The sequence below is a fragment of the Scardinius erythrophthalmus genome, assembly GCF_964197995.2.
Source record: "Scardinius erythrophthalmus genome assembly, chromosome: 7".
In the NCBI taxonomy this organism is placed as follows: domain Eukaryota; kingdom Metazoa; phylum Chordata; class Actinopteri; order Cypriniformes; family Leuciscidae; genus Scardinius; species Scardinius erythrophthalmus.
The window spans coordinates 25,083,425-25,100,635 of NC_138227.1; the positions used below are offsets into that span (position 1 = coordinate 25,083,425).

The window sequence follows — 17,211 nt, forward strand, 5'->3', positions numbered from 1 at the left end:
CTTGTAGAAGAACTAATTGTGTTGAGCTTTGATTGAACATGTGATTCTCATTACTGCTGTGATTGGTGGTTATCCGTGTACAAAACAGATATTAATACTTCAATAGGACGGTAAATTAACATTATATCATATTACTGAAATCCAATGGTAAATATACATTTTTTTCCGTAAAAACAACGGGAAGAAATTACCATTTTTTTACAGTATTTTTCCGTTTTTTAACAGAAATTTTCTGGCGCCCCTGCTGCCAGAAAATTGCCGTTTTTTTACGCTTTTTTTTTTTTACAGTGTGTACATATATATATATATATATATATATATATATATATATATATATATATATATATATATATATACATATAAACTTCCTTATTTGTGTCAGTTTCATGTCAATACTTGGGTATTGTCATAAGTGTATGATTGTCAAAACATTTTAGTAACTAAACTGAATTTTATTAGGTTAAGTGACAACATGTTACAATGTTTACATTTCTGGTAAGCTACGTTTTTTTTCAGAAATTTTTTAAATTTTTTTTCAAATATCACGATTTCAATTAAATTGAAATTCTTGTGATTTGATTTAGCCTTATTGACTCATTTGGATAAATATTAGGTACACAAGATAGGCGTTAATTTTTTTCAAGAAAAAAAAATTTCACCAAATGCTGTAAACATACAGAGAGCCCTATCAGCTGGTAGTATTATTTAAGGTTAAAAATAACTCAAATTAAATATAACGCTTTTTTTATTATAATAGCAACTTTAGTAAAAGTAAAATAAAATATGTCAAGTAAAAATATAATAAATATGTAATATAGGCCTAGTGCACATATTTAGCAAAATAGGCTAGCCTAGGCCTACTATCTTTTTTTCTAGCCAACTAACGTGCTATAGCGCATTTTATGGTCATTAATGGCTTTCCTGACATGTTTTGTGACATAATTGTTCTCCCGCTGTTTTATTGACCCCTTTCCGCGGATGAAAAATTGATTGACTGATTGATCGATATCATGTAGGCCTATGAGGTATATACATTTCGGTAAGTTGTACTGTATCTTTCAACAGTGCTCGTGTTTATTTACTATTAGCTGGTAGAGATGATCGGTTCACGTGCTGCTAGGGATCTCTCACGTCACATTTACAAAACGGTATTTATTGTTTGAATTTCGTAATGAAAAATTTACAGAATCTGAGAGCTGAGATTTTTTTTATATATCATAAGAAACCTGCTCTGTAGTCTGTCGGTATCCGTGTCCTCTTTGCTTCGCGATTTTTGTGCGTGAGAAAATGGATGTGTGGCGTGAGAGCGTGTGAAAAGTGTGGATTATTGGTTTATTATTGAAAGTCATTTACATATTATATATATATTTGTAAATTACATAATATTATAAATGTAGGCCAAAATTTCAACTTCATTATTTGTGTCAGTTTCATGTCACTATTTTGTTCATTAGGTTGTCTGGTGATATCTTTGCAGAGCTTAAAACGAAACCAATTTGAGAAGTGTTAACCACAGGCCTACTTGGTGGTTGGACACTTTTTTTCCTATTCTGATTGCACAAACAACTCACCAAAGTAATAAAAACGGACGCATCGCATCTTTCTTGTGCAACCATTCTTCCATTGCACTCTCCCATCACTCTGTCAATTATTATACTTGTACGAGAAAATTAAATAAAAAGAAAAATGCACACGCCTACATTCATGCAATGGGCGAGTGATATCATTAGTATTTGTTTATTTTGTTTATTATTAATTTACTTTAACATTCAATTTATGCAATTTAAGATGCAATGCTTTCATTTTTACTTCTATATCATGCAATATCTACAATAGTAGGGTTCATGAGCACATCTGGATTCAAATGTGGTTTTAGACTAAATAAAGGCAATGAGACCCAAAGCAAAACATCGCACATGTACACAGTACAATCGGCCTTGAAATCTGCTGTGCAACTATCAACAGAGAGGCGTGGCTTAGAGAGTGTCAGTCCGACAAATCCCACCTTATATAATATGATTGGCTTATAACAGTGTCGCACGTAACTATCGTCCAATCACGCGAAGTTTACAATGCAGCGTCATGTCAATGAATAAACCAAGAGGCGGGGCTTGTTGAAACACGGCTTGGGGAGAAAAACAACACAGTCAAGACAGAGTAACGACATTGTAGCAACTGTAATTTTATACAAACAGAAGGCAGGACCCTTCAAAAAAGGTAAACCTTAATTCATATCCTATCCACTATATTTTAATATCGTACCTTGAAATAGGAGTTATTTTGAATGGTGCTTGATCAGTTTTTAGGCCCAATTGCTCTTACATCACTCTAAAAACCATGTTCGTCGCGTGCGTGACAGTGTGTTAATAATGCTCTTTAAATGCATCGCACTTTTTGCATTCTTAAATTTGTTAATGCAGTTAATGCACGTTATGTAAGGGATAATGTATAGACAGACGGTCGTTATAGCGAATAACAACCCCGACAGGCTGAACAGGACCCGACGCGAAGCGGAGGCAACGGTCTGTTATACTTCGCAGCGGTCTGTTATCAAGAAATAACAGCGAGCCATGTAATAATGTTACATTGCATCAGTATCAAGAACACGAGAACGTCGGCCGTAGAGTACATTGTGTTCTCATATCAGCTGTGTTATCATTTGCATATCATCACACATTAAGCATGTTTATCAAATGTTTGTCAGGAACTGAAAATATATTGTTTAGTTGAGGAAAGCCAGAATATTTTGATTGCATAATGTATATCTTATACAGAATGTCGTTATAAAACTGCCTGGAGCTGCATACTTTAAGTCACGTGGAAAATATGTGCTTAAGTTCACCAAACCATGAAGATCTATACTTGGATGATCTTTCATGACTTGCATTGTAAAGCACTAAATATCACAGATGATTTCTTTTCTCTTTTTTTAAGGCAAGCCCAACCATGGGGAAGTCTCTGTTTTCCTTGCCAAAGCAAAAAGAGGACCAGGAGAGCCTGACTGAAGACTCGAAGTCGCACACTGAGGACAATAAAGACGATGTGTCACAGTTTCCATATGTTGAATTCACAGGCAGAGACAGTGTTACCTGTCCTACTTGTCAAGGGACAGGGAGAATACCGAGAGGTAAGAACAGATCCGTCTGTCATCCACCCTTCCATCCATACATCCATCTACACAGTACTTTGTATCCCAAAGATGTAATATGCAAATCTAAATGTTTAACATTATTAAACTGTTCTCTAATGAAAGGGGCATCAATAAATTGTATAAATCATTATTGTAATCATGTGTACTTCCTATCCTGGATATTCTCACAGACCAAGAAAACCAGCTAGTTGCTTTGATACCATACAGCGACCAGAGGCTGAAGCCAAGACGAACGTAAGTTTGTTTAAATATCTATTTCACATAAACATTGGGGTCACAATTTAGTTTAGGGTCCAATTCTCACTATTAACTAACCATCAACTATGACTTTTGCCTCAAGAAATTCCTAATTACTGCTTATTAATAGTAAGGTAGTTTGTTCAGTTTAAGTATGGGGTAGGATTAAGGGATGTAGAATATGGTTGTGCAGAAAAAAGCATTAATATGTGTTTTATAAGTACTAATAGTCAATATCCTAGTAATATGCATGTTAGTAAGCACCTAGTTAATAGTGAGAATTGGATCCTAAACCAAAGACCCTAAACCCAACATTGTGTATGTATATAATATAAAAAATGACCGACTGTGTATTCTTGCACTGTTCCAGGACATTGTACGTGTCTGTATCCGTCTTTCTGTGTCTGCTGCTTTCTGGTCTGGCTGTGTTCTTCCTGTTCCCTCGGACTATTGACGTCTCTTATGTTGGGGTGAAGTCAGCCTATGTCACTTATGACCAAGACCAGCGGATAATATACCTAAATATCACGGTAATATCTATAGCACCCCCTTTTAATTTGTATTTCAGGATTGTTAACCAAATATTACCTGTTTCATTTATGATACTATTCTTTCTGTAATGGAGGGATTGGACTTGATAATTGGACATGTGTAATTTTAAATAACAGTATTTTGTTTTTCTCAGAATACCCTTAACATCACCAACAATAATTACTACCCAATACATGTGGCCAACATCACAGCCCAGGTGCAATTCTACAAGACTGTCATTGGAAAGTCTGTCGTCAGTAATGTCACCACCATCAGCCCCCTGGATATGCGACAGGTGTGTGGTCATTTATTTAGATCAGTGGTATAAAACAACCTTTTTAGGTTTGTTATATTCTGTGTGTGTGTGTGTGTGTGTTGATCTATGAAACTATATTAATTATTTAACTATTTATTAATATCAAATTGTTATACTTCCGCAAACATTACTTGACTAATAATTTTATATGAATATTTAAATAATTAATATTTTTCATGTATTATTAACACACATAAACTGCTGTTCAAATGTTAGGGATCGGTATGATTTTTTAATGCTCACCATGGCTGCATTTATTTGATTAAATTTGATTATACAGCCTAAATATGTATTCATAGTGAGGAAAATCACATGGGAGTAAAGCCAAACATTAAGATAACAGAAAGAAAATGACCTGTATCCTGCCAATAAAGCAGTTTTATTTAGTCACATGACTTTGCAATCTTAGTTTCTCTTCATGTGTGTAATTACTTAGATAACACCTGTTGTCAATGTCATTGTCTCATTTTTAGGTTGATTACACCGTCCCCACTATCATAGCCAATGAGATGAACTACATATTGTAAGTATTTGCCAGTCTCGCCAGACATTTTATCTTACAGTGTTCTAAAATGCGTATTGTGATGATTGCGTATCTGTTTTTACAGTGACTACTGTACCATGCAGTCAATTAAAGTGCATAACATTGTTGTCATGATGCAGTAAGTATTCTTTTAGTGAATCGGTGTGCTTAAACAGTTAATGTAAATGAACATAAAAAAAGTATTTCAATAGATAAATATTCAGTAAAATGTTACTGTATTCAGTTTTTTCATAGTTATATTTAGTATTTTGTGTTTATTTTAATTTCCAAGTTTAGTAAAGAATGGTAGATCTTTATTAGATAATATAATAATCAAAAGTGCAGTAAGTGATTTCTGAGAACCGCTGTTGAAAGTGGATCGGACCGAGCAACACAACACGCTTGTAGCAAATTAGCGGTGGGGGCGTGTCCACTCATGATGGGGGAGGAGAGAGTGAGCCAATCAGCAGTAGGGGGTGTGTCCACTCATGATGGGGGAGGAGAGAGTGAGACACTCAGCCAGTAGGAGGTGTGTCCACTCATGATGGGGGAGGAGAGAGTGAGCCAATCAGCAGTAGGGGGTGTGTCCACTCATGATGGGGGAGGAGAGAGTGAGACACTCAGCAGTAGGGGGTGTGTCCACTCATGATGGGGGAGGAGAGAGTGAGCCAATCAGCAGTAGGGGGTGTGTCCACTCATGATGGGGGAGGAGAGAGTGAGCCAATCAGCAGTAGGGTGTGTGTCCACTCATGATGGGGGAGGAGAGAGTGAGACACTCAGCAGTAGGGGGTGTGTCCACTCATGATGGGGGAGGAGAGAGTGAGCCAATCAGCAGTAGGGGGTGTGTCCACTCATGATGGGGGAGGAGAGAGTGAGCCAATCAGCAGTAGGGGGTGTGTCCACTCATGATGGGGGAGGAGAGAGTGAGCCAATCAGCAGTAGGGGGTGTGTCCACTCATGATGGGGGAGGAGAGAGTGAGCCAATCAGCAGTAGGGGGTGTGTCCACTCATGATGGGGGAGGAGAGAGTGAGCCAATCAGCAGTAGGGTGTGTGTCCACTCATGATGGGGGAGGAGAGAGTGAGACACTCAGCAGTAGGGGGTGTGTCCACTCATGATGGGGGAGGAGAGAGTGAGCCAATCAGCAGTAGGGGGTGTGTCCACTCATGATGGGGGAGGAGAGAGTGAGCCAATCAGCAGTAGGGGGTGTGTCCACTCATGATGGGGGAGGAGAGAGTGAGACACTCAGCAGTAGGAGGTGTGTCCACTCATGATGGGGGAGGAGAGAGTGAGACACTCAGCAGTAAGGGGTGTGTCCACTCATGATGGGGGAGGAGAGAGTGAGCCAATCAGCAGTAGGGGGTGTGTCCACTCATGATGGGGGAGGAGAGAGTGAGACACTCAGCAGTAGGGGGTGTGTCCACTGATGATTGGGGAGGAGATGATTGATGATTGGGGCAGGCAATGAATGGAGGGTGTGTGACTCTTTGGGTTGATTTCAAATATAAGCAGTGTTTCTCAGAAATTGCTTACTGCACCTTTAACCAAAAAATGGTAAAAGACATTTGCGGGGTTGGTTTACACACATTTTAAACAGCAAGAGCAAAATATAATTCCTTAATTGCCTTAAACGCCTATGTTCTCCACTTCAACTAACAAAGAAAATGTCTCTCCAGAACGACTGTAACCACTGTGTACTTTGGCCATGCTGAGCAGGTGTCTCAGGAAAAGTACCTGTACGTGGACTGCGGCTCAAACACCACCTCTTCACGCGGACGCATGAGTGTGATACAGTGACGCCCCTACGTATGACCAACAATTTTTAATGTTCTCATGTGGTGATAAAAAAATGGCTTGTCCTGAGTGTTACGAATGTCTGAAAATGAAGTCTGTACTGTAGGGTGGCAACATCAGGATTGATCAGAGAGTTATAGTCAGAGAGCTGATATCCTTTCTACCACATCATTACTGATTCTTTAGCATTGCTCTGGAGGTTTTGCTTGGATAGACAGAAGCACTTTAGTATATTTTTGGAAAAGGAATGACAGCAGCAGAAAATTCTACATAGATCTGCAAACACTTAAACCACTTCGACTTTACTCCGTTATTCTTTTGGTGTGTTTATTTTGTCTTTTTAAACATTGAGTCATGCTCGTATCATTCTGTTATTTAGCTCTTTGTTGAGCAGGTATTCGGTATATTTTTTTTGAGGGAGTTACTAACGTATATCAACAAAACCATTAACAGATGGTTTCATTTTTGATGGAATGTTACTTGCCTGAAACCACACTCCGACTTCAGTTTATGGGAATTTTATATAACTCCATATTGTGGATTTTTCAACCTCTTACTGCAAAGAGTTTTTATTTTATTTCCAGAATTATGTTCAAAGGGAATGTTTAGAACGAATGTCTAAACTACTTTTGAAATTATGAAAATTTAATTAAATAAAAAACAAAGTGGGCTATTCTGAGGCAAGTACAACACTGACCATGAATCAGGCGTCAATAAAATATAATGTAAATTTACCTCAGCAGGAAGCTGTGGAATATATTAGTTAAGAAAAAAAAAGGGAATAGAAAAAAGGAAGGAAGGTATTTGATTCTGTATTAAGAAATGGACTTCTGTTAATTGATGCATTTTTGTTGTCATATTTGACTAAATTCAACCTTTTTTTTATTGGTGTTGGTGTGTAGATAATAGATAATGTTTCTCATTCACTTTAACCTTTTGGCTAATTGTGTTTTGTTGGAATGGCACTTTTTCATCAATATTTGAATGATATTTAATTTCAATGTTGGAAGGATTTATCAGTAAATTGAATTTCTTTGATGAAATTTGTGTTCATGTATATTTTGTCTTAAAATATTTTGTGGGCATTTCAGCACTCTCCCAAGTAAAATATTACAATATCATATTTTTTTCTAGTGTTCATGTTATGGTGAATTAAATAAGTACGGACTGGGGTAGCCTGAAATAACACCTTATTAAATAACTATTTTTTTTATTAAACTGGTTCTCTTATGCTTTTAGTCAAAATCCATTAATAAGTGTTCATTCATTTTGTGGAGAAAAGTGGTGTGACTGTCACAATACTCCACAAGATGGCGCTTGCAAGATGCGGTACATCATTACAGGAATAGACCAGGAAGGAATAGACGCGAGTGAGGTAACGTTAACACCATCAAATGTGGGGTTAAAATAAGGGTTTAAGTTTAGTAATGATAACATAGCTTTTAGTTTTGTAACCACTTACATTTGGGCGTTATAAATAACTGGCATGGAAGAAGTCTATTTGGGAACGGTGTCTTTCCATAAAGCTGAAATGTTCAGGCACAAATGGTACCCGTATGCATTTGTGTTCTCAATGTGCTGTGCGTAAGGTAGCCTAATATATGCCGTGTTTCCACTTTCTTCTGAAGAAAGAAGGATTCTGCACATCTGTTGATGCCATTAAAGTTCCTGCTCACTTCCTCTCATGTCTCAGAACAGCAGATCCCTCTGGTCCCACTTTAATGGGCCTCTGAAACAAAGACCATGTAATGTTTCTGCATGCCTTTACCATTCTGAACCACCTATTTCAGAAAGATTGAGATAGAGTTACTATATAACTCCTTCCCTTACATAACAATAACTGTTAAGTTTGACATCTATGGCATGCTGGAGTCAGGCTTGCCAACAAAGCAATTAACAATTTCACATAAAAACTACAAATAACCACTGATCAAAAATCTACCTATTACCTATCTACTCTTTTTAGTTCATACATACATGTCATTCAGAGAGGGAAACACTTTAGCCGTGGTCTGAAATCTCAGTTGGAATTTCATTGAGGAGGAGGGAAATTCTCAAGACATCTGCAGAATCCATTTCCTCACATTTCCTGGGGTCAGCGAAGTGAATATGAGACAAATTTCTTTTAAACGACAGTAACATAAACAAGACACAGTTTGGACTTCATATAAGACTGCATATACTCACAATAGCTTCTGCTCTACTGCAACAGATTCAATTGTAATGTGTCGTCGTTTTCTTCTTAACTCTTGTAGAGATTTTTGATTCTACTGGCCCCAAAACATATCTGGGCACACTTAAAGATGTACTCTATTTTATACATACGTTCCCATTCAAAAGTTTGGGGTGAGTAAGATTATAATATTTCACAATGCTACTGTTTTTACTGTAATTACAAATAATGAAATTAATTTGTGATCATAATTGACTTCTTTGGAAAACATTACAAAATCTGATATATATATATATATATATATATATATATATATATATATATATATATATATATATATATATATACACGCATACCGGTATTAAATTATTCCTAACCAAATGGTGTCAGTGTTATTTTAATGGATGTATGAAGGTCCCATCACAGTAACTAGGAACATTTTCCAATAACTTCAATATATCTGTCATTTTTAAATTAAAACAACCATATTTTTTTGTGAAATATGTCACTTGAAGAGTGATTATAAGAGATTATAAGAGTGTCTTTCTTTGAAATAAGTGCCGCTTGGTCTCAAATGACCTTTTGGGGCCACTTGTTGATAGACTTTCAGGTACAAACCTCACAAAGGACTGCTATAAACCACAGACAACCACACACACTCCTCTAAACACACACTCTGAGCTTGTCTGTCTCTCAATCCTGTCTCACACATTCCTCAGTTAGTACTTTTCCAGCTGTGGTTCCCTGCCGTACCAAGTCTGTCCTGTAGGTGATTTACAGTGTAGTATTCTGTTCAAACACGTTCACCAGCACTCTCAGTCTTTCTGGTTCCTTGTAAGAGTGTGGATATGAAAATGGCAGTGCTTTGCTGTATGTCCGTGCAGCTCTTGCTGGTGGCACTTGCCGCTCTGGCTGGCGTCTGTCTGGGACGGTCCGACGGGCCCCGTGGGGTGGCTCTTCCTTTTGTCTTTGACCCCAAAGCAGTGTGCGACCCTCCTTGCAAACATGCCGGGATTTGCATCCGAAACAACACCTGCTTCTGCTCAAGAGGATACGAGGGAGAAACCTGCCAATATGGTGATGTTTCAAGTTACTTGCTATGAAGTGGATTTTAGTGGAATGTGTTTGTGTGAGTGTCAAACTTGTCCTTTATATATTTAAGGGGCCACTACTCACATGATTTGCATGTCGATTTCAGCAACCTGTTATCCAAAGTGTAAAAATGGTGGAGTGTGCCTTCGACCTGGAAAATGCAGATGCCCCTCAGGATTTGGAGGAAAATACTGTCACAAAGGTATCAGTGATTTAGCTTACATTATGTTTTTAAATGTTGCTTGCAAGTTGAACACTAAAAAATGAACAAACAAAGTCAAAAATGAGTCCAACAGCACAGAAAATTCACAGTCGGTGTGTGTGTTTATTTGTCAGTGGTGTGTGAAAGTGGCTGCTGGAACGGTGGTGAATGTATTGCTGTGAATGGAGAAGCAAAATGCATTTGTCCCTCCAGCTGGACCGGCTCCAGATGCCAAGACGGTTTGTTGATCCCATTTTGTTTTACTTATATTTCACAAATCCATAATGACAGTATATTTCATATAAATTAAGCATTATATATATATATATATATATATATATATATATATATATATATATATATATATGTATTATTAATAACATTATATATAACTTTAATATATTTGATGTGGCAAATTTTCATATACAGAAGAATTATCATAAATATCAATTGGTTCTTATATTTTAAAATGTGAAACACACCAAGATTAAAAACTTGCCAAATGTTAACAAAATGTCAAATGTTTTCATCTGTTTAACAGCATTAACTTACAATATTGTCAAACACTAATTCTTTTAGTCACTCGTGTCTTGTCTCCACTAGATTACATGGGACATTCTACCAGAAACGTACATTTTCTATCCCAAAAAAAAAAAAAAAAAAGTATTAATAACCTTCAACTTTAACACTGACTTTAACAAAGGAGATAGTGAATAATTGTAAATTATTGAAATCCCACCTCGGCAGATAATAATTTTTGAATTATAAGCATTTTAATATGCAGTTACTCTTTAATATGTCAGGCTCCGTCACAGACATGGCTGATAATGTAAGTGTGTTAAAGAATATGCTCTCTTCTGCACAAATATCATCATTTTAATGAGGATCTGTCCCTTATTGAAGGAAACATATAATTCATTAAAAAAAGCACAGCTATCAGGCTGATTTTGCTTGTTTTGTGGGCTCTTAGATAAAGAATGACCATCAGGTTCACATAATGTTGTTGAATAAGGGGCTTTTGGGGTAAAGTTTGGTACCAACGCATTATTGTAAATATATAATCCAGTCTTTACTATCACTATATACCCATTTCAATAATTGTTATAATCAAAATAGCCATTTTTGGACTAAAATATACTTTGTGACAGGACTGACCGTGGTGTGACAGGGTTGACAATGTTGTGACAGGACTGACATTTTTTTCCATCAAGCATTACGAATTACATTAAAATGACCAGATTTTCTCTGAAAAACTAAAAAAACTAAATGTTTATAATTTGTAGTAATATACTAAAAATCTGTATTTAAATAGTGGATAAGTCTTTATTAATAAAATTAATCAAACACAATTAACAATGGGAAAAGATAGTCTCGATTTTAAAGAGTAAACAGTATTTTAATTCTCTAATAGGCCTATTATGAGCCACTTTAAACCTGTGTAGGCTACAAGTAAAATTCATTAATATATCCTATATATGTTATCATATATCTTTACCCAGATTCCTTATTGAATCACTAACTTAAGAGCTGTATAATAGAAGAAACAATACACACAGCACACTTGTCTTTGGTGTTACTGTATTAATTAATATTGTTGTACAAAACCATTTTTTAACAGTTGAATCTTTTTTATTTAAAAATTGAATAATGATGAACAAGTAGCAACACATAAAGCACATTTTTAAACGAGTTCAAGATATATTCTTTAAATCATTAACTATTAAATCCTTACAGGTAATACTAAACTGATTCAGTTATGTAAGCTTTTAAAAAAACACATAAATTGATGTATTTCATGGATCAGCATTTCAACGGCCCGCCACCGTCTTTGCCTCTCCACTGCACTAACTGGTGCCATTGGAATCTGTTTGAATTTCATTGATTACTCATTATTATGCAAATATACAGTTATAAACATTTGTTCTTTTTTTTATAAACAAAACACAACTTAAAATGCAGCTCATCTTTGTCGCAGACAAAAGAGAGATTTGTATCTATCATTTATGAGTGTTTGCAGCATCAAAATTAAATTGAATCTGAATTGAAATTAGGCGTTTATTCAAAATAAATAAATAAACAAATGTTAGCAGAAGTCAACATATTCATCTGCAATGAAACAAGAAGATTACCTGTGGTATTCACTACAAACAAGCAATCTATCAGGCCCCGTCACAGAATGTCAGGCCCTGTCACAGTGAAATGTGACAGAGCCTGACGTGACAGGGCCTGACAGTCAGCCATTTTAACAGCTATGACTCAGCTATTTAGCATGCTAGCATAAAAACTGACAACATTTCAGAGAGTATTTACACAAAAGATTTAATTTGTTCCAAATCTAAACCTATTGACATACATTTTCTGGGACATTATTGCGTGACAGGAACTGACGTAGTAGCTCGACCTCAGGTAAAAACATGCAGAAAGGCTTAAAATTACAAAATTCAAGGACAGAACTTACCTCTGGTTGGTGTCAGTGTGTGATGAGAGGCAAATGAGGTCACTTCCTGTGATTTGGGACCTTAAAGACATATCATACACTTTTCTTGGAATCTTTTATGCAAGTGTGACAGGGCATGACAGAAACCCGGGGACACTTCTAAAAAATCAATTTATTTATTATTAATTCATTTTACTGAAGATTTTAATCGAATAATACAAATTATAACATCTTAAATGTGCTATGGTATTGTTTTTTCTATGAATTTCAAATGTATAATTATTATTTATATGATGTATAGAATTGAGATTTGACCTGGGACAGTACATTTTAGGGGTTCTTAATTTTAAAAACTGTTTTTTAAACAAAAATAAAAAACAATTTAATCAAATACATAACATATTCTGTTGTAAAACCCTCTAAATTAATTCACAGTATTACAGTTTTGGGAAATATGTGGATTACACCAGTTTTATAAAAGAATAGTAGTGCCAGGACAGCAAATGTACGTTTCTGGTAGAATGTCCCACATATTGTCAACCACAATGCTTTTCTCTCACGCTAATACCCCAGACAGCAACATACTGTCGGCCCAGATCCGGGCCACATCTGGTACATGTAGATTCCACGCATACCAGATGTGGGCCGGATCTGGGCCGACACTATGTTGCTAAAATCATTTGGTTAATCAAGGTGGGGACATTTGACCGCTAACCAATGCAATTAAGGATTTTGCGTTAGTTCCACCCATTGCCAAAGCAATTAGCGCCGGCAATTCTGCTTATAGTTATAGTAAGATTAGATGCCATACGGAGTTTTACACAGATGAAAACGAGGCTGTGAGGGATAGACTTAGACTGCGTCCGAAATCACACTCTTTTGAGTAGGTACTTATTTCGAATTAGGGGTGTCCATGGTTAACCGATTAACCGATTAACCGTTAAAAATTGCGTAACCGAGTGAAACATTTTGCTCGGTTAAGTGGCGTCAATGGCGTGCATTTAATTTAGTTGTAATACATTTTTGCACCACCAGAGACCGCTAGACCATTTTTCTAATATGAAGTGGGCAAAGAAAGCGCGCGTCCGAGAGTGAAGGCTGTGCGCGAGCCAGAAACAAACATAGTATCCGCGCCACTAATCGCAGCACAATAATAATCTGTCTGCAGAGCCGCAGAGCCACAGCTTTACCCCAGCAGTTTTACCCCGCGCATGCGCAGTTTCATCACAACAGTTTTACCCGCAGAGTCCGTTTACCGTTACATTAACCCATACAATTTGTAATATGCATTTCCTAAACATGTACTTGCTAATCAAACACTTTATATGAACAAACTACTAATCTATAAAACACAATCGGTCTTCCGACCTTTTACTATTGTGTTGATATGCGCGAGGGAGAGAGAGCAATACAGCGCTCGTGGTGTTTGAAGGCGGTGAGAGTGCGCGCGCGCTGCCGGGGCTCTCTCTCTGCTTGTTCTTATGCACCCTGTCCACTGATCTAAATAATTAGTTAATACAACGACTTATTTGTTCCCTCGTTTTAATAAATCGTGTACACGTTGAACTAATTCCCTCCCTCATTTTGATTTAACGAATTACAAACGTGGCCAAAAACAGTTTGATACTATTAATTAGAGAATGCTAAAGACCTATTTTTTGTGAATTGGTGAATATTCAGGTGAATTATTTCGTGGCCACGAATTAATAATAATTATTAAACTGTTTTTCTTACCTGTGAAGATAGCTCTTCAGTGAAGGCCGACTATTCTCGTTTTTTAGTTTTTTATTCCTTTTTTATTTTTTATTTTATTTTTTATTGGTGAATATTCAGGTGAATTTTTTCGTGGCCACGAATTAATAATACCTCAGGACGTTTTACAAGACCCTTCTCGATCGCAGCGGCAACGAGCACTTTGATCCCTTGATTTAAAAAACAAACATTTCAGCGCTAGATCGCCTAAAAAAAATGAAATGCTCTGCTAGTTAACTGGAGATGTTTTGTTTATTTGTATTGGTATTCGTGCCGCGAGATGTTTCAAAAGTGGTGGGGACAATATTGACCTTAGAAAATAGTGGTGGGGACATGTCCCACCCGCAAATTACGCCCATCTCGGGGTTGCGGCGCGCACACTATGGTTAACCGAGTATTAACCGCTAAGCGCCTCGGTTAACGGTTAATGAAAAAATTGAAAACGTGCAGCCCTATTTCGAATAAGGAATTACTTTGCAACCGCTATAAAAGGTATGTTCTATGAACGTGTGTAGTTTGAATGTAATCTGGATGTACTACATTCGCCATGTTGTTATTATCATGTGACTTACCAGTGTCAGTTGCATCACTTCACTGCCATTCATAATCCTCTCTTATGGCCTCATTGGATAGTAAAGTGTTCATCATATGCACACTTCAGAATCTCTAGGTCATCAGGGTACTTTTTGCCTGCTCTTTTATGAGTACTGTGAATTGGGAGATACTTATGTTACATACTGTTTTTTTGCCTACTATATACAGTAGTAAGGAAGTAAGTGATTTCGGATGAAGCCTTAAAGTCTTTACGGAGTGCTGCAACCCGAAAGACTACTTCGCCAGTGGTTCCCTCGAGATTTTCCTATGGGGTTTTATAAACGAGGGTTTTCAATTTATGAGTAAAATAAAGTCTGTGGTAAACATAACTTAACGATACTTGAATTTTTTCCTCTACAATGTAAATTACCCCAAACATTCTTCTCTAAACAGCTTCAAAATTTGCGTTTTCAGTACGGGTGAGTGTGATTTCCGCTGTATAGTAAAGTTATGTTTACCACAGATCTTATTTTACACATAAATTGAAAAACGCTGTTATAAAAACCCAAAGTAAAATCTCGAGGGAATCACTGGCGAATTAATCTTCGGGGTTCTGATGCCACGACTGCAGCACTGTATCAAGGTTCTGGATGACGCAACTTTAAAACTGTTTTATGGAGTCTACTTAAAGTTTTTTTTTCTGGAAAGATGTTTCATCTGCTGAACAATCAGTAGGGCCTATGTTGTTAAACAACTGTACTAACCGTTGAACGCATTGCAATTCTCTCCCTCACAGCCTCGTTTTCAGTCCAGTCGAAAATTAAATATGGCGCCATCCTGATCTATTGTTAAGTAAATGTAAAACTATTAAAAATGAATAGTTAATATTTAATCGAATCTTTATATTTTAATTTATTTAAAATGGAAAACTTAACGTAACAATTTTTTTACATAACAAAATTTTTAAATGTTGTCTTGGCAACTAAAAATAGCTACAACTAAAACTGAAATAAAAATAAATGATAGCCTAGCTGAATAGAAATATTAAAAAAATTAAGACAAAAGCATATAACATTACAAAGACTAAAAATTAAAAGGTAATTCAAAATGATTAAAAAATACTATAAAAGTATATAAATAATAATAAAACATCACTGTTTTATTCTAACTGATATAACATTTCCTTTTAATGTTATGTAAATGATCTGTCTAAGGCTAAGCCACATAAAATACACTCGTAAACCCATATGTGTGTTTTGTTTAAAGTTATTTTTCGTGAATTAATCATGATTTACATGTACATCCTCTTGGGTTGTTGTGCCTAGATGTGTGTGCAGTATCTGGGACACATGTTGATCATTTATCTCTGTTTCCGTAGCGATCTGTCCGCAGGGATGCAGGAATGGGGGCAGCTGTGTGGCTCCTGGAATCTGCAGCTGTCCAGACGGATGGATAGGCGGAGCCTGCCACACAGGTGGGTGACGACACCCAGATCTACAGGCTCTTATATGCATAAGCAAGACTCTTCAACTGCTCTAGAATTAGATTTTTGTCGTGCAGTTACTATATGCTGTTGTATGTGTGTAAATCCACAAGTTTACTCAAAATTGACAAAATGAAGCCTGTGATATCTCCTCCGTCTGTCTGCAGCTGTGTGTAAAAAGCGGTGTATGAACGGGGGGAAGTGTGTGTCTCCGAACACCTGTCGCTGTCGAGCTCCGTTCTCAGGCCCGCAGTGTGAAGAGAGGAAGAAGCTCTACTGATGTCAGAACAGTCTGACCTCCGACCCCATCGCTCCCTCAAATTGGTGCTAAAGTTACTTGTTTGTTTGTTGTAGCCAAACTGAACATGTGTAAAGTGTGATGTTTTCTCTATTTTAACATTGTACATTAATTACATTATGACTTTTGTATTATTAAGTAGTGCGTTTAACTGTTGAATTTCCTTTAGCGTACAGTGCAACTTATTAAATAAAGTTAAAATCTAAATTGTGTGTGTGCAACTTGTTTTAAAGGGTTAGTTCACCCAAAAATGAAAATTCTGTCAGTAATTACTCACCCTCATGTTGTTCCAACACCGTAAGACTTTCGTTCATCTTCGGAACACAAATTAAGATATTTTTGATGAAATCTGAGAGCTGGATCACTCCTCCTGCAGGCTTATGGACACTATAACTTGCTGGCACAGAAAATGTATTAAAGACATCGTTAATATTGTCCAAGTGACTCCAGTGGCTCAATCTTACGTTTATAAAGCGACGAGAATACTTTTTGTGCGCAAAAACAAACAAAAATAACGACTTTATTCCACTATTCATTTAATTCTCTCTCTGTGCCTCGAGTTAGTTTACGTAGTGTTTTTGCGTAGCGCGTCTGTGTTGCACATCAACACGTAGGCTCACTATTGGGCGACTCTGGTCATGTGTGATACGTGGTGACGTGCAACACAGATGCGCTGCGCAAAAACACTA

General features: G+C 36.7%; 2 protein-coding genes across 3 annotated transcripts; both read left to right on the plus strand.

Annotated features, from left to right (window-relative positions):
* Positions 1 to 2,082: 2,082 nt before the first annotated feature.
* On the plus strand, positions 2,083 to 8,233 carry tmem106ba (transmembrane protein 106Ba). Its single transcript, XM_081371001.1, has 8 exons — positions 2,083 to 2,217; positions 2,935 to 3,127; positions 3,322 to 3,385; positions 3,759 to 3,918; positions 4,074 to 4,214; positions 4,709 to 4,758; positions 4,844 to 4,897; positions 6,434 to 8,233. The coding sequence occupies exons 2-8, from the start codon at positions 2,947 to 2,949 to the stop codon at positions 6,552 to 6,554; spliced, it is 771 nt and encodes a 256-aa protein (XP_081227127.1). The 5' UTR covers positions 2,083 to 2,217; positions 2,935 to 2,946; the 3' UTR covers positions 6,555 to 8,233.
* A 1,287-nt stretch (positions 8,234 to 9,520) lies between these two features.
* seraf (Schwann cell-specific EGF-like repeat autocrine factor) lies at positions 9,521 to 16,726 on the plus strand. Of its 2 annotated transcripts, XM_081371002.1 has the most exons (5): positions 9,521 to 9,801; positions 9,923 to 10,018; positions 10,153 to 10,257; positions 16,120 to 16,215; positions 16,392 to 16,726. In XM_081371002.1, the coding sequence occupies exons 1-5, from the start codon at positions 9,573 to 9,575 to the stop codon at positions 16,502 to 16,504; spliced, it is 639 nt and encodes a 212-aa protein (XP_081227128.1). In that variant the 5' UTR covers positions 9,521 to 9,572; the 3' UTR covers positions 16,505 to 16,726. The 2 variants fall into 2 exon arrangements, with proteins under 2 accessions (XP_081227128.1, XP_081227129.1); XM_081371003.1 differs by lacking the exon at positions 10,153 to 10,257 and having other exon boundaries at positions 16,392 to 16,640.
* Positions 16,727 to 17,211: the final 485 nt, after the last annotated feature.